The 27,387-nt window shown below is 47.6% G+C and overlaps 1 protein-coding gene across 1 annotated transcript in view; it reads left to right on the top strand.

Annotated features, from left to right (window-relative positions):
- Nuak1 (NUAK family kinase 1) overlaps window positions 1-27,387 on the top strand; it is a 70,724-nt gene that overhangs the window by 33,666 nt on the left and 9,671 nt on the right. The window contains exons 3-5 of the mRNA XM_021174448.2: window positions 13,854-14,005; window positions 15,613-15,678; window positions 27,044-27,163. Of these exons, the coding sequence (XP_021030107.1) occupies window positions 13,854-14,005; window positions 15,613-15,678; window positions 27,044-27,163 (338 nt within the window). The remainder of the gene's footprint in view (window positions 1-13,853; window positions 14,006-15,612; window positions 15,679-27,043; window positions 27,164-27,387) is intronic.

Raw genomic sequence — 27,387 nt, 5'->3', positions numbered from 1 at the left:
TGTGTTCATTTGCTTAGTGGATCACCTAAGTGGTCATTTGGGCACTAGCCAAGCCAATTGGCACTAGGAAGACACTATTTACAGTTTCTTCTTCAATAAGGACCTTTAGAATTATCCTAAGCACACATTTGCATGTGCCTGTGTCTGTGTGTGTGTATCTATGTCAAGGTGTACATGCACACAGACAAACACACATAGAGACCCACCAATGCCACTGGCTTCAGCATGATAAAACAATATGGTGCCTAGCCCTGTTTAGTGAACTTTGGGTTCTCCTGAGGGAAGGAATATCTTGTTTGGCACTAATGGTTATATTAGAGTGGTATAGTCCCAGAGGAAAATGGCGTGCTAAAATACCCACTGTGCCTCAGGCCTCATCACCCTTAAAATACAAGAGCAAAGGATGCCAGCTCCACTCTTTCTAAGAGGTGGCATGCAAGAAGGGGAGATGGGAAATATGCAAGGTGAATGAGTGAATTTTGACCACCGATTTTTGAGATGAGTCCTGCATGGAGCAGGGTCTAAGCCCTTGGGACAGCTGGGCTTTGCAGGAGAAGGGAACGCAGGTGGGTATGTTCGACATTTCTGCCCATAACCTTGAGAAGAAGCTTGTGGGCCATCCCTGTGGGCTCACTGGCCAAGTGGTTTCTAAGCTGTTTACACGCAGGTCCATGAAAGGCTAACTTCAGTAAATGGTATCTTCAGTGAACCAGCTCGGCTACTAGCCAGATCTTAAACTTAATTCCTTTTAAGCATGTCTTTCTGGAGGCAGCCTCTGGGGTGAACTGTCCTGTTGGTCCTCTGGTGAGGGTGATTTACCCTCAAATTTGTCAACTGCGTGTGGATACAAACCGTCACCGGCTTCTATTGCTAAGTCAATAAGGGAAGAGGTGTGTGTTTTCTAGTGTGTGATGCTGGGGTAACCTAATCTCAGAGAAATCTCAGGCACTATCTCAGGGTGGACCCCTGGTTCCCACTCAGAGGAATTCCATCCCCTCAGCAGGGAGGCAATTGACAATGTGGAAAAACAGCAGAAAAGGGAAGTGCAGGAATTTTCAGCTTGGTCGCCCAGAATGGAAGAGATAAAAACGGATTTTGTCTGCGGTTCTGATTTCAGGGCTGAGTTCAGACATCAAAGGCGGCTTGTCTCACCCCCATTTCCCCTTTGAAAGCCTAGGAAACCCTGTCCGCAAACCCTCTGGAGACTAATATCTTTCCTGCACAGCACAAGGCTTGGGAATCCAGCCTCCCATCTGGTAGTAGTACCACATTTGAAAGCAAAAAGGTGGGGCGTGGGGGCCGTGCAGCTTGGGTCTACATGTTTGTGCCCTTGGCTTGGGGTTCTGTAAATCTCTTCCTGGCCTTGTCTGATGGCATCACTTTACTGACTCTTTGTATGTCAATGTGCTGGAGAGGATGGCCTTCATCCCTTTAATCTTAGGTAAGGGGAATCCTGGCTTCCTGCAACACACAGAGAGACTTATTTTTGTATCCATTACCTACCATAGATCTATCTATCTATCTATCTATCTATCTATCTATCTATCTATCTATCTATCTATCTATCTATTTTTGGTTTTATAAAAGAGGGTCTCTCTGTGTAGCCCTGGCTGTCTTAGATCTCTTTGTAGACCAGGCTGGCCTCGAACTCATAGAGATCTACCTGCCTCTGCCTCCCTAATGCTGGGATTAATGGCGTGTGCCACCACTGCCCACCTGATCATTCTCTTAATTAAGAGTGTTTAAAAATTGATCATTAAACTTAAAAAAAAGAAGGAACGAAGTAGTTACACTTCCCTTTTGATAAACATGCCAATCTTCTGCCTTGCCTGTGAGCCCTGCGCCTGCTGTTCTGGAGAAGACGTAGGAGCCTCCGTTCTCAAATAGTCTCTGTGTTCCTACTGTCAGGCACTTTGGATGAAGTTACTGTCAACGTAGGATTACATGTGCAAATGAACAGAACTGCTAGGCATGTGTTGGTGGGGGGTCTGCTTAGTAAATGTTAGAGAATTGCTTTTTGGTTTATTGTACATGTAGCATGTGTGTGTGTGTGTGTGTGTATGTTTGCATTTGTGTAGGAGTATGTGTGTGTGTGTGTTCACATGTGTGAGCATGTGTGTATATGTGTGTGTCCTAGGTTGATGTTGCCCTTGATTGCTTTCCACCTTATATATTGAAGTGGGGGGCGGTCTGTCATTCGAACTCAGAACCCCCTGATTTGAGCCTATTTCTATCTTTTGTATGCTGGGATTATAGGCAGGACCCATGTTCTTGGCTTTCATATGGGTTTTGGGGATTCAGATTTCAATCTTCATGCTTACATGGCTAGTAGTTTACCCATTGAGCTGTCTTTTCGTCTGGTTATTACGGTTATGCTATCTAGGGAAGGTTGGGTAGAAACTTACTGGGGTAGGCGGCGGGCTGAGGCCGTACTACCCAGGTTCATGATTCTTCATGTTAGGTGCACATGGATATTCCCGTGGCAATCTGTGACTCGAATATCTTCACCTCAACCCCAAGGCTTCTGATTGGTCAGGCTGAGAAACGTGGAGTGACCCCTGAAACCAAGAGGATGATAAGTGTTGCTCTTGAAACCAGTCTTGGTATGATCATCTGTCATCAAAGAGTCAGAGACCATAGTCTGGCCACAGTCACCAAAGAGCAATGAGTGACACCTTCAGTCTTGGGTTGACTTTGTAAGCCACGTGGGTGCCACCCTCCTCAGGGACCTCTGAGCACCATGAAACCGTTTGCTGCGCTTGGCAAAGCAGTGTGTTGTGCTTCTGTTTATTCTTTGGAACCTATGGCGAATTGCAGGGTATTGATTTATTGTGTTCCTCTGTTGCCAGCCCCACAAGTTCCAAGTGAAGTCCTTGCAGGCTGGGCCCAACTGCCAGGCCCATCTCTGTTCACAAACCCCTGGGGTTTGCTCGCCTCATTTTAACTGTAGGAGTGAATGAGCCTCTCAGTAGTATGTCAGTGCAACCACATTTTAAATGTTTCCTGTGAAATTAGCTCCTTGACCTTCAAGTGTATTATTTTCATTTGATTACATCCAAGTGACTTTCTTTCTAGAGGCCGGAGATTAGAAATAAAACAAACAAAAAACAAATGTTTCTCCCTGATTGTCTTGCCTCGCCCTCCTGAATTTCCTGCAATTCAGTATTTCCTAGTGCTTTAAATAATGCCACTTACACTTGAAGACGAGGTTTTTTCTTTTTTTAAAGAATAAATGAAACTATATTGTGTTTAATACAAAGCCTTTTGAGATGGACTGGGGTCATTTAATTGCTTGCTTATGCCATCAAGAACATGCATTTAGGAAGGAAGGCTCATGAACCCCCAAGAGTGGCCTTATATGTGACTGCCCAAAGGGAGATTGGGGACCTATAACTTTTACCGTTCAGAAGCCTGGGCATTTTTGATTAGAGGATTTATGCTTCTCTTCAGTACCTCCATGAATTCTGACAGAGAGCTCATGCTGTCACTGGTGTGTGTGTGTGTGTGTTTTGTGGTATCAATCTCACTGTACTCTAACACTGATGGCCAACCGTCAACCAGGGACTGAAACAGGGTCCCTGGTTAAGAGAGCTGGGCTTAGGGATGGAGAGAAGGCTCAGTGGTTAAGAACATTTCCTGCTCTTGCCAAGGACCTCAGTTTGGTTCCCAGCGTCTCCACCGAGTAGCTCATAACCTTCTATTACTCCAACTCCAGGGGCTCCAACATCCTCCTCTCATTAAGTCCCACACTCACGAGCTCATAGCCACACAGAGACACACGCATACATGTATCCTATGATAAAATCTGAAATAAGAGAGCTGGAGGGAGAGAACTGCACGTAACTTTGCAGGGGCCCCCAGAAGTCTGATGTCTGTACAAGTGAACTCACTCCCTGCGTCACTGCCCTCTTACCTCCTGTCTCTGTATGTCCATCTGTCTGTCTGTCTGTCTGTCTGTCTGTCTGTATCAGTCTGTCTGTGCCTGTCTCTGTATGTATCTGTCTCTGTCTCTCTGCTATCTCTGTCTCTCTCTGTCTGTCTCTGTCTCTCTCTCATATACACACACCCCACATTTGTGGGCAGGTTCTGACTATGCAGACTTGTTAACTCTGGCTCTCACCCACGTTCCTCCTTCTTCTTACACCATGAGGCTTGCTGCCCGTGATGGCAGCTGTGTGCTATCACAGTCAATCAATGAGGCTGCAACTGAGAGTGGCAAGCTCTGTAGAAAGGCTCAGCCCTGCACAGGGGGCCAGTTATTAGCTCTGCCGGAGGGAGGGAGAGAGGGAGGGAGGGAGAGAGGGAAGGAGGGAGGGTGGGTAGGTGGGTGGTAGGTAGGTACTGACTTAGCTTCTCTTCCTTGGCCAGGCGGTTGGGGTGAGCCAAGCCCCCCAGCCAAGCCTGCTGCTGAGCATTGTGGAAGAGGAACCAAGGCTGTCTGTGTATCCCTGTCACTGCTGGGTCAGCGTGCTTGTTTAAGGAAACAGATGTAGTCTGGGGCTTTTCCTTCTACTTGGGGTGGTGAACATTCTGATCAGTTAGCAGGGATAATGACTGACTAAAACTCATAGTCTCATAGTGACTGGTATGCACTCTCCACCCCAGCCTAGCCCACCCCACCTTACCCCTCTCTTTCTTTGGGGTGTGTGCGTGGAGTTTGTGGTGGTATCTATGGAGCCCATTTCACCTTAGAGCCCCTCTAAGTTGCTATGGAGATGCTCCCCCCTCCCTAGGTGCCATTTAGGGAGCTGAAGTCCAGTGACTAGTCCAGGCTGGTGCCCTTGAGTCCTCTCTTTTCTCTATCTTAGCCTTCTCATCTGCCCCCTAGAGTTTTGAATGGTCTCTATTCTCAGTTTTTATAACTCTGACATAAGGGAAAAATTTTTTAGTGAGCCTGCTGATCTCCTCAGAGCCCATACCTTGTTTTATTTCCTAGTTGTTTGATTTTTTTTCTGCCTAGGTCTCTGTAACCTCAGTCTCCTGAGGTCAGGATTACAGGCATACACCACGTGACGTCTACCTCTGGACTGGGTGGGTGGCCAGGCTGGGTAGGGTCCTTCTTAAGCATTCCAGCCAGCATCCCTCATGTTGGTGTATTGTAAGACATGTGTGAGCCAAAAAGACTTCCATTGTCCAAACTGGGAAGTGCCTACTCGTGATTCAGCTCTGACCACCCCACTGACAATGGGAACTATTAGTCTAGCTGTATTTTCTCACCCTTACTGTGGGGAGCCTGCAGACATCAGAGGACTATTTTGTAAAGCCATGGGCCCCTGAGGTATTTGCAATTTAGTTCTTGGGACTATACTTTTGAAGAATTAATCCTGGACTGACTCAGTGACTAATTAGGTGGCCACCGACTCTTTCAAGAAAAGATTCTTGTGTTTCTGAAATGAAAAGCAGGCTGGGGGTTCCTGTGAGAATCTTCCTTGTCTTTAATAAAAGTGAGTCCCCCCTGGGAGTAGAAAGGTACTTCTGGCAGTTTGAGGACATCAATAAAAGCACTTGTTGTTTGGTGTGAGTGGAAGGACCCTAGACAGATAGAATGCTGAGAACTCTGGCCAGTCCCCTCCTTAGCCCTTGCTCCTGTTGCTTAAAACCAACAAACTAGTCTTCCTCCCTTGAGAGTCCACGTGAACCAGAAAGCTATCCTCATTCCCATAGGAAGAAATGTTCCATTTTCCAGAACCATCTGCCTCCACCTGGAGCATTCTTTAAACTGATCCCCACTCTCCTGTCCTGCCTGGTGTATTTGTCTCAAAAATGGCCTGTGGATGGTTAAACATCCCAGGATGCCCTCCTCCTGAGTTTCCTCCCAGGCCAGAGTTTTTATGTTATGCACTTTCTCAAGCTATACAAGCTGTGTTATTAGCCTTGGGGGCAGCACAGGGGAATCGTTAGGAGCTTTTTAATGAGTTTCGTTGTGAAAGCCAGACAATCAGAAGTCAGAAGTGAACTGTCAGAATGAGCATCGGATAAAATTCAGGTTTAATGTGGAGATGCAGCTGTTGCTATAGCAACCAGTCCTCCACTCTCTCCCTTGAAATAGAAAATAAACAGAAAGCAAGAAAAGTAATCCAAGTTTTGGTTTCTGGGAAGGAGCAAGACGCTGATAGCAGAAAGGGGATGTGCCTGCATGTTCTGTGCTAAGCCAGAGCAATAGCAGTAGTCTCTAATTAAAGCCCTAGTCATTCGGCCTAGTAGGCCACGCCTGTTTCCCCCAGGAATCTTCTCAGACACATTCAGATTTACATCACTGGTCCTTTGCCCTTGTCCTGAATGCTAAGAGTCTGAGCCATGCAGCTTGACTTGTGGATTATTTGCTAAGCTCCATTCATTTCCAAGTAGGACATGATTTCTTGAAGGCAAAGGCTCTGATTTATATTGTTTATTTAGCTTTAACACACAGCAGAAAGCGCAGTGTTCAGAGACTGATAAAGGGTGCTCAGGAAAGGCTGAGAGTTAGACTCCATCAAGAAGAAACTGTGCTGGGCACAGTGCAGAAGAATGAATGGAGGTGGGGGAAGAATGAAAGAATGGGGCAGGAGGAAGAATGAGTGAATGGAGGTGGGGGAAGAATGAATGAATGGGGTAGGAAGAAGAATGAGTGAATGGAGGTGGGGGAAGAATGAATGAATGGAGATAGGAGACGAATGAATGGAGGTGGGGGAATGAATGGATGGAAGTTGGGGGATGAGTGAATGGAGGTGAGGAAGAATGAATGAATGGAGGCAGGGGGAAGAATGAATGAATGAGGTAGGGGGAAGAATGAATAATGGATGTCGGAGGGGGAAAGAGTCATAGTAAAACCATGCATAGATTTTTTTTTTAGTCACACAAATTTGAATTCAAAGTCTTATTGGGTATCTGTCCAACAATGATGCCTATAGTCATGCAGCAAAAGCAAAAGGCATGTGATATGCCAGGATGTCCCCAGTTAGGCTGAGAGACAGCCCAGTGGATAATTGTACTGAATGACCTGCATGTAGGCAAAATACTCATACACATAAAAATAAAATCAGCAAACATAACAACGACAACAACAATAGTAAATGCTCCCAGAAACTCTGCTCACAGGGATCCTCAGCTGGAGATGGCTCAATGTTGGTCTGAGGTAGGATGAATGAATAAGCCAACACAATGCCCCTGTATGATAGAGTTCATAGCATGAAAAAAAGCTCTTCAATGATACAGAACACTGTGAATTATTCTCATCTATATTATTTGTGGTTATTGAAGTCACACAAAAGAATATACCCTACATGGTCCATTGTTTAAGAACTTCAAGTCCACCTGATTGGCTTATAGTCAACCCAGTATGGCATTGCTTTTTTATGGGTGGGGAGGTGGTTAGTGGCAGAGAGCTCTGATTGGGGTGACTGGAGCTGGCAGTGCTGCTCGCCGATGGGAGTAGTGGCTATCCAATCATGAAATGGGATAATGTTGACACAGGTTGAGCATCCCTGATTCAGAAACCTGAAGTCTGAGATGCTCCAGGATGCTAAATGTCTTGAGCATCAGTTTGATAGACCACACATGGAAAATCTCATACCATGAGACATTGTTTCACGTCTACAGTTATTAAAAATACAGGATTATTGTCTTAACTTTGGATGATGAACAACATGACAAACAAGGCAAACAGATGGGAGAAAAGTGCTTTCTTCAGTTTACTTGTTACAGACTGTCATGGAAGAAGCCAGGATAGAAATTCAAGGCAGGAACCTGGAGATAGAACTGAAGGAGGCCATGAAGGAGGGAGCAGCACTGGCTGGCTTTCAGGCTCTCTCTCAACTACTTCCCTTATACACCCAGGACCACCTTCCCAGGGGTGACAACACCCACATTTCTCTATTAGTTAAGAATATGCTCCCACAGACGCACCACAGACACACCCACAGAGGCAACACACAGACACACCACAGGCACACCCACAATACATCCATACACCCACAGATAACACAGACACACCCACATACCCACAGACACACCACAAACACACCCACAGACACACCCACAGACACAACACACAGACACATCCACAGACACAATACACAGACACACCCACAGACATACCACACAGACACACCCACAGACACACCACAGACACATCCACAGACACAACACACAGACACAACACACAGACACATCCACAGACACAACACACAGACACATCCACAGACACAACACACAGACACATCCACAGACACACCACAGACACCTCCACAGACACACCCACAGACACAACACACAGACACACCACAGGCACACCCACAGACACATCCATACACCCACAGATAACACAGACACTCCCACATACCTACAGACACACCACAAACACACCCACAGACACACCACAGACACAACATACAGACACATCCACAGACACAACACACAGACACATCCACAGACACAACACACAGACACATCCACAGACACACCACAGACACACCCACAGACACAACACACAGACACATCCACAGACACAACACACAGACTCATCCACAGACACACAGACACACCATAAACACATGCACAGACAACACGGACACACCCACAGACCAATATGATAGAAGGTCCCTCTCTGGTGTCCCGAGCTCCTGTCAACTAAGCAGCACCAATGCCTTCAGCCTACTTGTACTAGATGTACATGAAAGATCAGTGAATATCCTACTCAACACACAGACTGACATACTGGGCCCTCCACGGATGTCATTATGGAGATGCAGATAGTCTAGAATTCATGGAAGCCATACCCTTGGTCCCTGTACTGATTTCACAGGATCACTGTGATCTGTCAGTGCTGAGTCTGTGACATGCAGTCACTGGTAAGGAGAGGGAAGGGGAGGTCACTGGGAGAGGGCTGTTTCAGGGGTTGAGCTGTTTCAGAGGTCCAGGATTCCAGATGCTACTCTGGCCTTCCTTCCCATCTTTTCTGTTGTCTCGGCAGTGTTCACTCACCGGCCTGGCTGCCCAGGGCTTTCTCTGGTTATTTATTTGCTACTTTACTTTGTATTTCATCACAGCCCTCTTGCTTCTCCTTCCGTGGCCCCTGGCAGAGGCTGGCGACTGTTGGCCTTTCTCATGGCGTTTCTTCTACCCAGTCTGTCTTCTTTTGAGTCGGTCACATCTTTTTTAATTATCCCCAGTGCCATCCACATAGTGGGTGCTTTCTTCGGTTCTGTTGCTTTACTGAAACCCAGGCTGGGCAGCACAGGGTCCTGGCATGGTGCTGTGGGCTGACTCAAGCTGAGCTAAGTTTCTATTCAGGGCCTGCAGTTTCCTGGTAGGCCTGGCAGGCTTGTCAAGGGCCACAGTTTTCCTTACCATCTTGGAGCCACGAGGCTTCTGGGTAAAAGTGTCTGGCCAAGAGACACAGGCTTTCATTTTTCAGAAAGGAAACCCTTCCCAAGTGATGGAAAAAAAGCTTTTGCTCAGTGACTAATAATATAAACACAGACAAGATTTCTGGGCTTATAAATAACCAGTTGTAAAAAGTGCTCAAGAGAAGCAGCCCATTTTTGTGAGAAGAATGGTCACAAAGATGTGTGCCACTTCTCCGTTAGCGACCTTAATCATGGGTGAGGAGCCTCAGGCCTAGGACCCAGAATCCAGTCATTCCTTAGTCTGATTCCCAAGTCCTTAACCTTAGCTATCATGAATACCAGGCTCTGCTGGAAAACGTAATAGATGATCTGTGGTTCCTTCCTGCTTGAAGACCCTGAGCGTCTAGGGTAACGGTGGCATGGTACAAAGTACCACGTTGGCAAGGAAAGTCTTAGGGCAGTCTTTCCTTGAGAGGTAGGGGAACAAGTTATTTAAGCACTGAGGCACAGTGCTGAGGTCAGCTCACTGATTCTGTCCCCCCAAACTCTGCTGGCTTCATTGCTTGATGAGAGTCAGGCCAGAGGGATTGGTGTACGGAGGGTAACAGGCTGAGCTTTGATCCTGAAGACTGATTGTGTTGTCTAGCCCAGCCCTACCTGGGTTCTCTGTAATCATAATGACTGTTCTGAGCCTTGCTATATACCAAGTGTTCCTCTCTACAAAATAAAAAGGCTTAAAGGACCACATCCACATGCTATCATTCACGCAAAATGCCTCTTAGCACAGGGCTGGCACATAGGCCTACGGTACTCAATGCTGTTGTTAAGTAACAACTGGAGGCTTCAGCAGCCTCCCTGACAGGCCATTATGTTCTTCAAATGCAGAATTCTCTTTGGCAGCTAGTTCATCTCATGTGATATTCAAACACTGGCTGTGAACCTGGCCTGCCTCCTATGGAGGGTGCAAATGTTGTCTTGCAGCCAGGCCTGGGCACAGGGAGAGTTCTGTGGCCCTGCTCATGGCCCATGACAACAAGGGGGTATCTCATGTAGATACCATTGCAGGCATCCAGTGTTTCCTGTACTGGGCTGAGAGCCCTTTCTCTGAGTGTGAGTAGGGATTTAGAGGTGTCCTGGTTCACCTGCAGAACCGGAGAGAAAAGCCTGCTGTCCAAAGGCAGCCAAGCCCAGGTGTGAGAATTTTCCGTATAGTCCATCTGTTTAGTCACCAGGTCCTTTTTTTCCCCCCAGAGTTCCTTGCAGGATCCATGCTCCAGGGAACAGAGTCTTTGCAGCTGTCTGCTTCTCAGGCACTTGGCAATGGAGTGACAGGGAAGGGCTGGAAGCCAGTGAGGCTGTAGTGGGGTGACGCAGGTGGAGGGACCCAGGCAGAGTGTCAGGCTGTGCCAGTAGAAGTTGCTTAGTGAAGTACCTGTCAGCTAAGCCGTGCTGAAGTGTACAATTGAAAAGGGAGGAGCCAGCCTCTGAAGGTCCTGTCTGCGGGAGGTGTGCACCCGATATTCAGATGAGTCTCAATCACCTTTAAGGATGCTCCGGTGTCAGGAATGTGAGGGGCTTATTTGTGCGTGTGCATGTGTGTGCATGCGCACGTGTGTCAACACACTTTTTTCTTCCTTCTTCCTACCTTAAAAAACCAAAACAACAACAACAACAACCTAGGATGTAAGCTGCTTCCCGAGGGCATGCATATCGTTCACGTTTGCAGCCTGTACCGCATGTCCCAAGGCCACCTTCCTACTTCCTAGAGTTTAGAGTTAATGAAAAGTCCAATCCAGGATGAAATCCTGGTAGGAGCCCAGGAGGCTGGGTACAGAGAGAGGCCAGCAGACTTCCAAGAAGTCAGCCAGTTTTATCTGGCTGCCCCCTTTCCCTCCCTCTACTTTCCTACTGCCGCCTTGCCTTCCTCTTCATTTTATCAGAGAGAGTTGGCTGGACTGGCAGGAGCCAAAGAGGAACTGGTGGGGAGGGTGACCCTTTAGAAGCCAGAGACAAGGTGTGGGAGGGGAGGGAGCCCAGGCCGCAGGCAGGCAGATTCCAGTTCACCTCAGTTGCTCATTGAATGTGCGTGTTTGTCTCAGTGCCAGACCTTGGGGGTCCAATAATATTAAGATAAACAATAACAACCAAGGTTCTGGAAGGCTGTGCGTTCAGGCTTCGTTCTGAGCATCTACCATCCTGTTATCCCTCCGGTCTCCCAACAGTCCTAAGAAATACTTTCTAAGTTCATTCCCATTTTGCATTTGATGTAACAGAAACCCAGAGAAGGTAAGCAACTTCCAGGAGTCACACAGCCAGCAAGGTCAGGATGTTAGGTTTTAACTCTCCCAGCTCAAGCTCCGCAACCAGGCGGAGGAAAATGGATATGTAACCAGGAAATAAGGTACGATGAGGCCAGGGTAGGCCAGGGATGTAAGGGGCTGGTGACGGCATGTGATGTGCAGATGAGTCTGAACGAAGGCTCTGTCGATGAACGCCTGGCCAGGATAGGTAGGGGTGAGGCAGTGGGAGAGCAGGGAAGCGGAGGCAGCACCGTGTGTGTAAATGTGAGAAACGTGAATGACTGGCAGCTCTTTCTGTGTTGTTGGACATTGAAGTGGGCAGGAATGGTCAGACCTGATAAGGTAGAGGTCGGCAGAAGGAGAGGTCTGGGGTTCCCTCTGCATCTTCTAGGAAGGATGTACTTCCAGACAGTTAAAGGCATCTTACATGACAGCCTGAATTAAGGCTCTGTGGTGGTGGACTGAGTGGCTGAAGTGGACCGAGTAACTAGAATCTTCTCTCTTCCTTGCCTTTTTTCCTCGGCTTCTGTGTTGCCCTTGGGTGTCTGTGTGGGACTGCAATTTAAACCTAACAGCTGGAGAACAGTTGGAGAGAGGGCCTTGACAAACATTATGGATAAAAGATACCCATGGTAGGTGGAGGTCGGCTGAGAAGGGACTGGGCTGCAGGCGGGGGCACTCAGCTCCAGAGGGCTGCAGGGGTCCTGACTCCATTCCAGGTTTGGCTCTGGGGCTCCCTGGTCATGTCTGAAACCAGACTAAGTTGGTTCTGGCCAGCTGTTTAGGAGACCTCCTCCTTGAGTGGACCTCACATGATCTCAGCAGGAGTAACTGGCCAGACTCCATAGCCTTACAACCACCATAGGCCATCCTCATCGGGTTCTTTCCTGAATGGTAAAGTCTCAGATATTCCATGGGGGTGTGTTGTAAGTTTGAAATGGGTGAAATGGCTCTAAGAAGGGCCATCAGATTGTGTCAGATGAGAGGAAGTACACTAAGGTGTGTATGGAAACTGGCGAGTTCAAATGAGCAAAGAGATAACGGGATGGGTGCCACAGAAGCTTTGTCAGTGATATGGTACCCTGTCTGCATCAGATGTTGATGGGTAGCAGCAGCAGCAGCAGCATGTGTGTGTGTGTGTGTGTGTGTGTGTGTGTGTGTGTGTGTGCATCTTTGAAGTGCATGTTGTACACGTGAGCTATGATGGATGCAGAGGTCAATGAACAACCTCTGCTGTCAGTACTCCAGCTCCTCCTTGTTCCTAACAGTCTCTTATTTGGTGCTTTTGGAGCTTCTGGGGACTCTCCTTGTCTCTGCCTCCCAGTCCCCACATAGGAACACTGGGATCATGCATGGGAGCACTGGGATCATGCATGGGAGCACTGGGATCATGCATGGGAGCACTGGGATCATGCATGGGAGCACTGGGATCATGCTTAGGACCACTGGGATCATGCTAGGACCACTGGGATCATGTTTAGGAGCACTGGGATCATGTTTAGGAGCACTGGGATCATGCATGGGAGCACTGAGATCATGCATGGGAGCACTGGGATCATGCATGAGAGCACTGGGATCATGCTTAGGACCACTGGGATCATGTTTAGGACCACTGGGATCATGTTTAGGAGCACTGGGATCATGTTTAGGAGCACTGGGATCATGTTTAGGAGCACTGGGATCATGNCACTGGGATCATGTTTAGGAGCACTGGGATCATGTTTAGGAGCACTGGGATCATGTTTAGGAGCACTGGGATCATGCATGGGAGCACTGAGATCACAGACCCGTCATGCTGCTATGTTTGACTTTTGCTTGGTTTTTAGGTTTCTGAACTCAGGTCCTCACATCCAGGCAGCAAAGGGTTCATCTTCTGAGAGGTCTCCACAGCCCTATACTTGTGTTTGTTAATTCCCTTCTCTCCACAGAGAACTAAGCAGGGGTGGGAGGGCACTGGGGAGAGATGATCTTGTTAATGAGAGTGGGGTCTGCAGGAAAGACCCAGGTATGTTTCCCTCAACTGTACAAGATGGGTGTAGGGACAGAGTGAAGCCACCATTGTCCCAAGCCCCCCTGATGTTGAATGCTCAGACTCGCAACCTGTTCCCTGAGCCCCATCCGGCTCAGTGGCATCTCCATGGTCTTCCTGGCTCTTTCTCTGCAGTCTGCCGTCCTCATGCCTGCTGGATAACAGTGTTTGTTTATTTCTCTTCCCGCCCCTCCACAGTGTTTGAGAACAAAGATAAGATTGTGATCATCATGGAATATGCCAGCAAAGGAGAGCTGTATGATTACATCAGTGAGCGCAGGCGCCTCAGCGAGAGGGAGACCAGACACTTCTTCCGGCAGATTGTGTCTGCCGTGCATTACTGTCACAAGGTACGACCTGGCCTGCAACTTCGAGCGTAGACTCGTTATAGCTTTAATATTATAAAAGCCTTGGTTAGTTCATTGTGACATGTGTGGAGATGTTACAGACTAGGATGAGAAAAAAAATTCTCCCTATTCAAATCCCATGTGTGTGTGTGTGTGTACATGAGGCCTAAGGTCATTGTCAGGTATCCCCCGTCACTTCCCACCTTGTCTTAGAGACAGGATCTCTCACTGAATCTGGAGCTTGCCAGTTCCACGGGGCTGGCTTGCCAGTGAGCCCTCAGGTGCTGCCTGTCTCTGTAGATCAGCGTTAGGGTGATGGATGTGCACACCCACAACCTTTGGTTGGCCTCTTTGTGGACATGAGAGACACTCATGATCAGACCACGCAGCCTTCTGTGACTCCACCTTAAGTAATGCTGGAGAGCACCACAGACAACTTCCGTTGTTTGAAGTGTGTGAATTTGTGGGTTGTGTATGAATGGGATGTTCTTAGGCTTGTTCCATCTTCTTATGACAGTCAGGAATGTGACCACGTGAAACAAATGTCTCGCAGTATTTCATTTAAAGCCAAACAGAGTCGGCTTTCCTGTGCTCCACATCTCTCCTCTGGGAGATGTGTTTTGGGGGGCATTTCGGAACCTCCGGACACCTCCTGAGAGCTCGGACTAGCAAAGGCAGTAGTACGAATACTTGTCATCTCTCTCCAAGTTGGTGGTTGTGGAGACATTAGAAGCTGTCAAACGGAAAGGAAAACAAACTGAAAGAACCAGCTACAGGCATGTTCGATATAGCAGCTTTCTCCGCAGAAGCCATTTACACAGCGGGGAATGCTGGGAACCCACTCCCCCACCCCACATCCAACACGGTCCCCAAGCACTCTTTCTGTCCACCCACCCCAGAACCTTCTCCGCAGCCCATTGGTGTCCTTTCCCTTCAGCTGGCTGGCTGCTCTCAAGTCCAGTCCCAAATTGGCCAGAGTGTGCCTGAATGAAAAGGTCACACGACATAACAGTTCCCAGTGGCTCTGGTCTCATTGGCCTGCACCCTTTTCATCAGCCCTGAGTCCTGCGGAGTGGAGAGGGACTTTCAAGTCTTTCCAGCTGGCTGCTTAGGAAGTATCTAAGACAAAGCTTTAGGAGACTGGGTCAGGCCTCTTTCCAGCATGAGGGATGCAGGCAGACAGGCAGGCAGGCAGGCAGGCAGGCTGTCCCTGGGGCCCAGTGCTCCGAGGCACCAGCTGAGATGTCTGCTGTGTCCCTGGGACCCTGTCTCAGACACAGTGGAATTACATTCCCACAAAGAATCCCCCTGCTGGTTTACAGGCTCTGGGGGGAGAATGGATTCCAGTCATTTTTCCGTTAACCACACAGAAAGTGACTAATGCTCTCCTGTCGCTGGTTGCTGTCTGGGGAGCATCCTGACAGCGAGAGCAGGCCTGAAGGATGGAGGTGAAGACCACCGGGGCTGGCTGGTGCATTGCTTTCATCTGTCAGACTTGTTCCCAGTGCCCGGCCTCCCCTGCCCCCTCCCCAGAGCTCTCTTGTCTGTCATCTCACACGCTCCTGCTCTGGCTCCTGCTCCTGCTCAGTTCTTCCGTTTCCTCATTGCAGAATGGTGTGGTCCACCGGGACTTGAAGCTGGAGAACATACTGCTTGATGACAACTGCAACATTAAGGTAAAACTCAGCCGCGGTGTGGGTATGGCGGGTGGGCGTGGCGGGTGGGCGTGGCTCCTCATAGCCCGGATCTGACACAGCCGCTCCCTCTGCTGGTTGGTGGGCTCTGGGAAAGACTCTCATCAATAGGCGTATCCAAACAGTTTAATTTAGCAGGCATTACTGAGTCCCCTACAACCTGCCAGACTCTCTTCTCCCTGCTGGGACAATGACTGGCACACAGTCCCTGTCCTCAGGAAGCTCACAATCTGGAATTCTTACCACAAAAGTAACACACATATTTCATAGGTGTTTTAGTTCCCATGTGCTTAGTACTTTCATAAATGGCTCTTTCAGGCAGCATGTGAAATGGGCACTGTTCATCTTATAACTCACGTGTACATAGGGAAACTGAAGCACAGAAAAATCAGATAACATATCTGTAGCAACAGTAATTGGTATATAAGTTCATACCACTATGCAGAATGTGCTAGAAGGGCCCCAGATTATTTTAAACCTAGAAGTCGCCTCACTTTTTTTTTTTTTTTTTTGAGGTAGCATCTCATGTAGCCCAGGCTGGTTTCGAACTTGCTATGTAGCTGAGGAGGACCTTGAGCAGATGGTCCGCCTCGCTTTACCTCCTTAGTGCTGAGACTACTGGCAAACAATTCAAAGCCGACTTAGAAGCCTTGCCCTAGCTGCCGTGCTGTGACTTCCCACCCCATATCTCTGCTTCTTCCTCCTCACCCTCTCACACTTCAACCAACTATGGAATTGAGAGCTGGGTAAAAATGGTGGTAGTTCAAAAAGGGCGGGTTGGGAGCTGGAGAGATGGCTCAGCAATTAAGACCGTTTGCTGTTCTTCTAAAGAATCTTGTGTTTAGTTCATAGCGGCCATGTTGGGGTGCCACCCATGACTCCAGGGGATCCTACACCCTCTCCTGGCCTCTGAGGACACCTGGCCTCACAAGTGCACAGGTCCACATACCAGACACACGTACCTACGCATAGTTAGAAATAAAAATCAATCTTAAAGAAAGGGCGAGTGAGTGATGGGGTTCACATTTATTTCTGACGGCTGCTGAAGCTGGAGAGCGCTCTAGAGGGCTCAAGGGCCTCCTTGGGAGCACTCTGAATGCCCCTTAGACCACGCCACAAAGTAAGCAAACACCATTTCAAAATAAATGGAGCTTGCTGTACGGGTTTCGTTATGAAATGGCCTCAGGACTGCCCACAAGAGCCCGCAACTGGACCCTCCCCAGACAAGGGATAGCAACAACTGCATGTCTTCCTCTTCAGTTGCTCCTGTTGTGTCAGTTAGTGGGTGTGTGGTGGACCACATCCTTACTTGGAAGGCTAGAGCTGTTGTAGGGTTTGTAGAACATGGCTGTCATGAGCATCCTTTGAGAGCAGTCCTTGAGAGACACATCCCCATGGCCTGCCACTCACGGAAGAGTTGACCTCAGTTACATATTTCTGTCCAGCCCACCGAGCCTGGTGAAAATGATGGGTTGAAACAGTTCTCCTTCAGAACAGGAAATGAAATCTCAAATCCCTTTTTGGCAAGTGGCTGGATTATTCTAGAAGGAGCACTAACTATCAAGTTCAAAATTTATGGATTGGGGATGTGTTTCAGATTTCAGATTTCACTTGCTAAAATTGGAAATTGTATTGACAGGGGGAAAAAAACCAAAAAGCCAACTTATGGGCTGTGGGGCTTCCCAGCTCCTTGACCTTGGAAAAAACCCACATAACCCAGTTCCTCCGGTTACAAAATACATAATAATAACAGCCACAGACTTGCTCTAGGTATTTTCTATGTTCAGAATTAAACTGTCAGAATCAACCATCTACAAATGAGTCCAGTCTAGGAGTAGAGGCTCTGGAGTTGGATGGCCCCAGGTTTGTGTGGTAGCCCTGTCTCTTGCTGATAGCAGGGTTCAGGGTAAATTCTCACCCACTGAACTTAGCTCTTCCTGTCAGGTAGGAAGAAGAGCTGTGTATTGTTTGTTTATTTTCCCCAGTCAATTTTTTCCTGAGAGTTTCTGTGAGCAATCCCCAGTTCTAGGTACCGACAATAAATGTGAAAGTAGCTAGAAATGCATTCAGAGGAGGTGGTGCTTAGCTGTGTCCATCCCAAGAGCTTGCCTAAGTCTAAGTGTCTGGCCCCTGCAGGAGGAAATGCATGGAAATCCAGAAGCTGGGAAAGTAGTTCTGGGATGGGGTGGTGGTTGGGCCTGCCTTCTAAGGGTTTCATATCATCTAATACTCTGTCCAGATTCTTCCTGCCATCTGTCGCCGGGAGCCCTCGGAACTAAATGTAGACTTTACAAGGTCTGGAATGTGAGCCTCTTGCCTGGGGATTGGGTTCTGTGGTACAGTGGGACCTCTTGGTCCCATGCTGTAGCCCCAGAAGTGATAAGGTGCATAGCTTCCTGTGGAGTCATAGAATTCCCTAATGGAGCAGAAGAATGGCCAGAATTCAGAGAGCAATTGTGTCGGGGACAATGGGGCAGCAGCCTGGAAGAACAGCTCATTTGTAAAACCCAAAGCAACAGAGAAGTGACTGTAGGGCATGGGGCTCCTGGGGACCAGGTTTTCCACCTGAGAGCCTCTGTTTTTGTAGCCAAGTAGCACACATAGTACTTAATTACAAAAGTCAACTTTGGTACTATATTTTTCTTTGTCTGTTTTCTTAGGAATCTCTGCTCCTGACATTGCCCAGTGTGGGAACGAGTGTGAGCATGTGTGTGTGCGCACACACACACATAATCAAATCTGTCCTTTTAACAAGTCTACAATCTCTTGTTGCAGAGATTTCAACTAAGACCTGATAGTCTAGTTGAAAGAACTTGTTGAGGGTCGATTTCCAGCCTAGACTGTCTAAGGGATGTGCCTGAGATCAGGAGTTTGTTGTCTTTCTTATCCCAGAGCATCTCCTGGTGCCTGGCACATGTAAGCATTATAACTGATTGATTTGTGGGCAAAGGAGCTCCTAGCCAGGATTAAAACTCACTCCCATGTTTGACTTCCAGGCAAACTCCATCCTCTCGCACCCACTTCCAAGGGTTTTAAAAATGTGTTTCAGCTGGTGCTGATTTGCCTTCCGGCTGCATGGGATCTGCTCTTCCTGACTCAGCACTTTGCAGATGCATATTTAGAAAGGACAGTTGCTGACAGAAGCAGTCATACACATGGCCACAAGCTGGCCTTCTGTGTGAATGAAAGGCCATCGCTGCCTGGCCTAGGGGGGCTGTGGGTACAAATGGACTACCAACCAACCGGATGTGAGTGGCAAGATCGATTAGGCTAAGGGCAGGAGGAGCGGTTGTCACATTGTGGGTCCACCTCTCCTGTGGCGGCGGGGGAGTCTCTAAAGATGCTTCTGGCTGGAATGTGTTAGATGTTGCTGCAGTTTTGGTGTGAGCCATGTGACTGGTTGCTCTTCCCTTCTCTGCCTTATGCTGATTTGCAGTGAGCACATCTGGTTTTGGAAATTATTTATCTGGCCACGGCAAGAGGGTGCGGCTTCTAAAAATATTCCCGCAGTCCAACGGCAGAAGGAATGAGCGCGATGCGCTTGCTGCCTTGGGTCGCATTCCACCCTCTGTGGAAGCGTGGACTAAAATAGCACCCAGCCTAGCATTAATTTGCAATTAATGAAAACGGGCCAGATTCACATCCCACTCTCTGGGAGAATGGAATGCTGACCATTCCCAGAGAAGGCTCCTGTAAAAGTGCCTCCCGGAAGAGGGCCAGGCGCCCTGGGTCAGCTGACCTCCTCTTGCAGGGCTGGGAATCTGCAGGGCTTTCAGAGCTCAGGAGAGAGGAACAGAGGGGAGATGATCTGCTGCCCCTGTGACAATGGAGGCATGGCTGCTGTGGATAAGAGAGCCGCTCTGAATGGCAGTGACAAGAAGAGATAGAAATCTTGGCAGCTTAGCAAGGCAAAGCTCGGCATCATGGACCTCTGGGCTTTGGAGTGTGAGAACTTTGTAGTCTTGCATTAACTACTTCATTTACCCATCAGGTGCGCCCGAGTGTGTATATGTGGGGCTATTTATATCACAGCATACCCGCGCTGCCTGAGGTCATTCTTCTATCCTTTCAGGAGCTGAATATCTAGTATAGAACATATCGCTTGATCATAAAATACTTAACCAAGTGTCAAATGCTATGTTGTTAGTCCTGTGCTGGGTGTTGGGGGACTCAGTGGGGGAGGGATGGCCAGGTCCCGCTTGTCTTGGCGCTCTGAGTCTGGTGGTCATTTAACTAGTAGTGACAACTAGTCACCAAATATTAAGAAGGCAAAGAAGATAAGGTGTGCCCCCCTCCCTGCAGTGGACTTGGGGTTTCAGTTGGGGCTGATACCAATAAACAAGAGTATGTGATGCACTTGTGCAATGAAGGAGGTGGATCAGGGTGGGGACGGCGCCTGGCAGTGCCGTTCAGTGAAGCTGGTCCAGAAAGACTCCTTTACATTGCCCTTGAACTCCTCAAATCTACAAAGCTTTCTCTGCCTTCCTGACCTTGGAACACACGGTTCCCTCTGTCTGGAATGCCCTTTCCATTCCCCCTTATCTGTCTATCCTCTAGGGGGTCTTCCTCCAGAGAGCTTTTCTTATCCCTTGGCAGACCAGATGCCCCTGTGCCATCTGGACGTGCTAAACAGGAAGGGGTGGGTCTGTCTAGCCAGATGGAGCTGAAAGCCTTTGAGGGGGAAGTGGTGACAGGCAGAGTTCTGAAGGCTGGGGAAGGGTCTGATGGGGAGGGATCTGATGATGAGCTTGCAGAGGGAAGGAAACCGAAGGACGAAAGCACACTTGCTGAACTCCTGCTGGAAGCCAGAGCCCTGGGCCAGACCTTCCATATGTTGTCTCCTTTCGTCTTTAGAATGTCCTCACCAGGGTGGGACCAAGTGCCTCATTTTTTTTTCCAGACAGGGAAATTCCTATAGCTCATCAGGAATGAGGCCGACTACAAACCTCTTCTTTGTTATTGCCAACCCCAAGATTTGCCCTGTCTCAGGGCCGGCCATCCGATAGGCCTTTCATATTCTCTTATCTTGAGTGCAAGTCTCTATCTGACTTGCAGACAGCTGCCCTAGGAGAGAACCTCAAGTGCTGATAGTGGCCAATGACCAGCTGAGAAAGTGCAACCACATAGGACACTGGAGATGTGTATGCAGCTAAGTGGTGCTGGGTGGGTGTTAGCATCCTTTGCTAGGTAGCTCTTGCCACACCCTCTATTAAGAGTTTCCCAGATTGCTCCCGGTTGGTGATTAATGGTCTCAAGAAGTAATTCTTCTGAAGATGAAAGCCAGTCGACTCCCTTTGTACGGCTCATTGTTCGGGTTGCTGCCCTCCTTCCGACTGCATAGGACGGTGGCTGTCAGAGTAAAGCCACAGTAATTAACTCCATGGCCGGAAAGGAGCGATGGAGTGTGTCTTCCTGCATGGAATTACTATCTTCCTGTAGTCACAGAAAGCCCATTTCCTGTGAACAATAACTCCCTTTGACATAGTGTTTAACAGCCAGGATGTCTCTGGGAAGGCTCCTTGGGCAAGACAGGTGCCTCAGTTTCTTCATCTGCCAAGAGGGAATAATAATAATAATAATAATAATAATAATAATAATATAAAGACCTTTCTCCAAGGGCTGTTGTGAGACCTGGCCACCGAGGTTTATGTAAGGCTCCTAGGCACTGACTGGCTCACAGCTGTGTTGCTGTGATCAATACAGCTCTTGCTCACTTGAGTTTGATTCTCACAGCACCCGGCAGTGCTGTCGTGGATCCGTTTCCTAGCAACTGAGACTCATAGATGTAGGAGTGTCACAGTTCTGTTATTGAAGGCCTGCTACACAGTAGACCTGGGGTTCACACTTGCCATGTGCTTGTTAACTTGGTTTCTCGACAGCCCTTCCTAGTGAACCACAGTGTCACAGTCAGCCATGTTTTTCAGGTAAAAGTCTCAGGCTCAAGAGGGCTGGAGTACAAGCGAAACCCCTGGGGTTCTTGTCATAATGCAGCTCTCCGCTCAGCAGGCCTGGGGCAGGGCCTGAGATTCTGCTTTCTAAGATGCTTTGAGATGCTCTGAGATGCTGATGATGCTGGCTCAAGGACCAGGCAGGAGTAAGGCTGGACTGACTGGCATGCCTCAGAACTGCAAAGAGATGGAGCCCCGATTGAGACTAGCGTACAATAGTTCTACCTGCCTTGGTTTTTCCTTCCCCCCCCCCCCGAATGCTGCCACTTACACTGGACATGCCCCTTTCATGCCTAGGTCAAGGTCACTTCTCTTGGCTCTGAGGTTGGACAAGAGTTCTGAGACCATTGTGTAGATAGACAGGTCATTATTATTATTATTATTATTACCGAGTAATGACAAAGTCTAAGTCCAGCCCTGATTCTTAGGGACTCCTAAGCCTCTGATCTTTGAGTGCAGGGCGCTTCCTCTAGACACCAGCATGGGCTGGCAGACATTCCTAATTATCCTTGTCATAAGCTTCCTTTGGTAGCAGTTAAAATCGACAAACTGGTACCTCCTTTTGCATCACCTGAGCTTCTTGTTCATAGTGACCTTGGGGTTAATTCTTTTTTGAGGATGCCAAAATGTGCATAATGTAACGTAAAACCTCCTGTACTTGGGTGTCTAGCACAGAGGCAGGAAGCATCCTCAGTGTTGTAGAACCATCCCAGCCCCCAGCTGCAGACCAGCAGCTCAACTCCGCACCTGGTTCTCCACGCCCATTAGGTTCTGGCTCCTTGCTTTTGCTTCTTTTCCCCCCAGGCCCTGACCATCACTACCATTCTCCTTTTTATGATTTGTCTGCTCTAGGGACCATATATAAATAGAAACGGACAATGAGTGTCTTTTGTGTGTGTGTGTGTGCCTGGCTTATCTCATATTGCACTTGGCTCCAGGGTTCAACTGGGTTGAAGTGGGGTTAATCCCACTGACACGTGAATGATCCCCTTGACCCCCAAATTTATCTTTTTCACTCTGATTTTCACTTAGCAGGGCACACTTCCAAAGGGGATGGAGAGTTACACAGACAGTCCAAATTAAACCCTTGAGATTTACCATCTTTGATGCCTTTCCGAGTGGAGGCTGAGCAGCAAGGTATATAGAATAAGGTCAGAGGGTGGTTCTGATCCAGTATGGGGCAGGGCAACAGTTTGGCAGCAGCAGCAGCAGCAACAACAACAACAACAACCAAACAAGCAAGAAAAATCAACCAATCAAACAAACAACCCCCACCCACCCCAAAACACAGTGAGGCCTCTTTCTCCAAAGCTTAACAGTGTAGCTAGCAAGAGCTACTCTAAAGGGCCTGGGGACGAACGGGCTTAAAGTCTGTCTTCTAAGATGCTATGAGGGGCTGATGATGCAGGCTGGAGGACCAGGTAGGAGAAGGTTTGCACTGACTGGCGTGTCTCCGTTAGAGTTCTGTATGAAATGGACTCAATGGATGGACCTGTCATCTTACAGAGTTGAGCATCTCGGGAGCCCTCATGTATCTTGTTGCTTTTCTTTGTGATCGTCAGCAAATCATCTTAGGACCCTGAGAGAGTCCTGAAGAGCAGTTTCCCTTCCCACCCTCCATTCAGGTCTCTTCCACATGGAGGCCAGTTCTAAGGTGCAATGATTTTGGCGTAGTTATGTTTAAATTTAGCCCTCACATGTTTTGTTGTTTTTTTTTTTTTTCCTCCCCTGCACTCTTGTACATTTTGCCTTTTCTTAGGTTGATGGTGCTTGTATTTAGTTTGGGTCTCTTTGTAGAGTAGAATTTATTTAGGAAGGAAGCCTTAAGTAATGGCATTTGGTGGAAAACAAGTACCATGAACCAAAGAGAAGCTCATGAGTGAAATAATACAAACCAAATAGACGCATTCTTTTTTGTTTGATGTTGGTTGCTGCCCCAGGCTGTGAGCCCAAGGCCAGTTGGTCCTTTCTGGTAAATGTGGAGATGTTTTAATTAGACCCTGTGGCTTACCGCCTTCCTGACTCATGTCAAAGAAGAGAATAACTTCTTCATTTTGTGATTCAAACTAATTCACTTGCAGAACTGGCTCCTTGACCTGCTGTTTTCTGTTGACAGTCCCTGGTGTTATAAGATGCACGTTCTCATGTGCTGTGAAATCAGTCACTTATCTGTGTCTAAAGACAAATGTGCCATTGCTGTTGTATGTATATTTTGTATGTGCTTTATGACATTTAGATGTCATGACACCACAGGGGGAGAGGAGATTTTCACCCCCATTTTACAGACGAGAGAACTGAGGCTTCTGAGTGGATTCATACCCGCCAGTGTCTCCCCACTTAGCAATGGTTGACATAAGCTCCCTGTGGCATTAAAAATCCTAGAATCGAGCAGCTCAGAGTCTGAGAACACTGAATGTGTGTTGATTAATATTGCGTTTCCGTTCAAGTGCCAAGAACATGGCCTAATCTGGATTTCTATTAATCTCGTGTCCACAGAAATGACAGTTTTACAGGGAGGCTGATAAACATCAGTCTGGGAGGATGGGAGTGGGGTGAAATATAAACACACAGCTCTAGACGCCTGCGAGGCAAGCAGAGATGCCCAGCCCGGGTGGAAGCTCCTGGGGTTGTCAACTGTGTGTACGTGCATTGGGTGTGCTCACACATGCGTTTGAAAGCTCCCACATACCCCAGAACGTATTGGCATTGCTGGGTGTATTCTCAGAGCTGCAGCCCTAGCCAGAAGGAGGCTGAAGCCTCAGGACTCCTTGGAATCTCCAGAGCTGAAGCTGGTCCATTCTTTTGATTGACAGGGCGTGCTTTGTAAAAGCTTCTCACCAACTTCCTGTGAGGCAGTCTGGGGCCTTGATAAGCAAGTGGAATTCAGAGCGGTTGAGTGCAATCTGAGCCGGGGGAATGCCTTCTCGGAGGGTGGCTGTGCACAGCTGCCTTGAATGACATTCCATTTATCCAAGGATGGCTCCTTTTTTAAAAACAAAAATAGGCTTATTCTAGGGGCTTCATTCAAAACAGCTTCTGTGGGTCTCAGCACCCGAGGCTCCCCAGCCCTGTGGATAACCCCAGCTCCTTGCTAATGCTCAAGTGGAAATCAGGCTGGAGATGGTAGAGCACACAGGGGGTTCACCTTACAAGGCTGGCTAAGACTGACAGAAATCCACAGACCCTCCCGGGGCTGTGTGTGTCTGGGGCTGGAAGTGTGATCGGTGCACACTTGTATGGCTGCCCACTGGTCACATTTCTTTAGATGAGTAAGTCCAACTCCCTAAATCTGTCTCCTTGTTTGGTAAGTGGAGTTCTTAAAGCACTGTGGTAAAAATTACCATAACATAAAATTGACCATTTTGAGCATTAAAAAAGATTTAAATCTAATTTTAGTTAGGTGTCCTTATGACATTGGGCATAAAGTATATTTATATTTTTTTATAAATGCAGTTTTTTTTAATAGAATTGGATTAGAGAATTCATCAGCACTGTACAATTGGGAGTTTGTGATACATGGCAGTTGGGGTTACTATTATTTTATATAACTATTAATTCCTTATACTTTTCAAAACATAATGCCTGTTTCAGTGACAAGTTTACTTCTTGGCCAGGGGCAGCTGCTAAGGAGAGGGTGGTATTAAACTGTGGAAGCAGACACAGGGACTGAGAGTCTGGTAGAGAAGGCAGACGTGTAGGCATGTGTAGTATGTACAGATGTGTCTATGTTTACATGTATGTGTGTGTATACTGTATATATGCAGGTATGAACACAATGCTCTGAAGGACCTGACACAACACCCTTTACAGAACTTAAGACAGTGAGTGCACTATGCAAGTGAGGTTAGATCAGACACTTACGGGGGATGTGCATGCTAGGGGTGGGTTTGCACACTCCACCTTATCACAATCAGTGGTTCTCCTCTTATTCTCATAATAAGTCTGGAAGACAGGATAGGGAGAGATCCTGGGTTTCTGTTTTCTGGGAGTCTGTTATGGCTGTCCCCATCCATGTCACGCAGATGGCGAGCGGGAGAGTTTAGGCTGAAATGTAATGATTTTTTTTTTTTAAACTTCTATCATTCTTTAGCCCCAGATACTCTTTTTTTTTTTTTTTAGTTTTTTTTTNTTTTTNTTATACATAAGTACACTGTAGCTGTCTTCAAACACACCAGAAGAGGATGTCAGATCTCATAATGGGTGGTTGTGAGCCACCATGTGGTTGCTGGGATTTGAACTCAGGACCTTTGGAAGAGCAGTCAGTGCTCTTACCCACTGAGCCATCTCACCAGCCCGAAATGTAATGATTTAATATTTGGTGCTCTGTGCGTTTCATCTTGAGTCAAATGAAGAAAAGGTGGTGGCAGTGGTATGCTTAGTCCCATTGTGCTTAGTCCCTAGTGCTACAGGGAAGGGAAGGCGAGAGTTAGAGAGTGTGGCTCAGTGGCACAGTGCTTGACTGATATCCCTAACAGGCTCAGTTTTCAATACAGTAAACCAAAACAATTCAAAAATTCCACTTCCTCTTCCCTGAGATTTCACCTTCCATGGCCAATTAATCACCACGAACCAAAATATCTTACGAAACATTCCAGAAGCAGTGTATCAGCTTTAGATTGTGTGCCATTCTGAGTGGTGTGACATAGCCTCGCACCATCTGTCCGGATGGGAAGTGAGCCACCCATCTGTCCAGGGTATCCACATTGTATATGCTACCCACTCAACTGTTGCTTACCAGTTGTCCCATTTATCAAATTGACTGTTGTAATACCTGTGTACCTTAGGTGACCTTATTTTGCTAAATCCTGGTACAAAGTTCAGGAACAATGACACTGCTTGCTAATTTTATTGCAATAAAGTATATTGTTATAATTGTTCTGTTTTGTTGTTATTTATTATTGCTAATCTCTTACTGTTTGACTTGTTGTAAACATACATGTTTAGAAAATTAACCCATAGCAGATATAGAGGATAGTACTCTTGAAAGTTTTAGCATCCCTTGGCAACTTTGGGACATAATCCGTAGATAGGGTCTCCTCTGTACTTAGTGCTTGTTGGAAGCATCAAGTGGCAGTTTTCGTGTAAGCTGTTGTAATTGGGATGCTTTGGTTTACATGTGAAATGTCCCCCAAAGCCTCATGTGTTTGAACTCTTAGTCCCCAGTCAGTGGTTTTGTTTGGGGAGGAAATGGGTTATTAAGGACTTTGATGTTTTATACTTTAGCCATACTGGTATTGGATACTCTTGACTGCCATGGGAGATTTTTGTTTGATGCAGACTTTGGACTAGACACAGTGCTGGCCCACGTGTTCTCATCTGCCCTGGGCAGTTTGAATCAGTTTGCAGACACTAGCGACTTCCCTCTAACAGATCTCCGTGGGTCTCTCTTCTCTTTTCAGATTGCTGACTTTGGGCTCTCCAACCTGTACCAGAAGGACAAGTTCTTGCAAACGTTTTGTGGGAGCCCACTCTATGCATCGCCCGAGATTGTCAACGGCAGGCCTTACCGAGGGCCAGAGGTGAGCAGACTGCTGACGTAGGGGATCAGAGAGCTGGAGGGACAGGGAGGAGGAGGGAGGCAAGAACTAGATCTAGGGAAGTTCTTAAAACCCCCAAACGCCAAGCAAAAGAAACTTGCCCTCCTTTGATTTATAGGAACAATAAGAGAGAGAGAGAGAGAGAGAGAGAGACACCAGGGAGAAGATGCTTGAAACCTTAGTAAGCCTTAGAGAACAGGAGATAA

This window comes from Mus caroli, chromosome 10 (assembly GCF_900094665.2).
Source record: "Mus caroli chromosome 10, CAROLI_EIJ_v1.1, whole genome shotgun sequence".
In the NCBI taxonomy this organism is placed as follows: Eukaryota; Metazoa; Chordata; class Mammalia; order Rodentia; family Muridae; genus Mus; species Mus caroli.
This window is presented reverse-complemented; position numbering and strand designations above follow the sequence as displayed.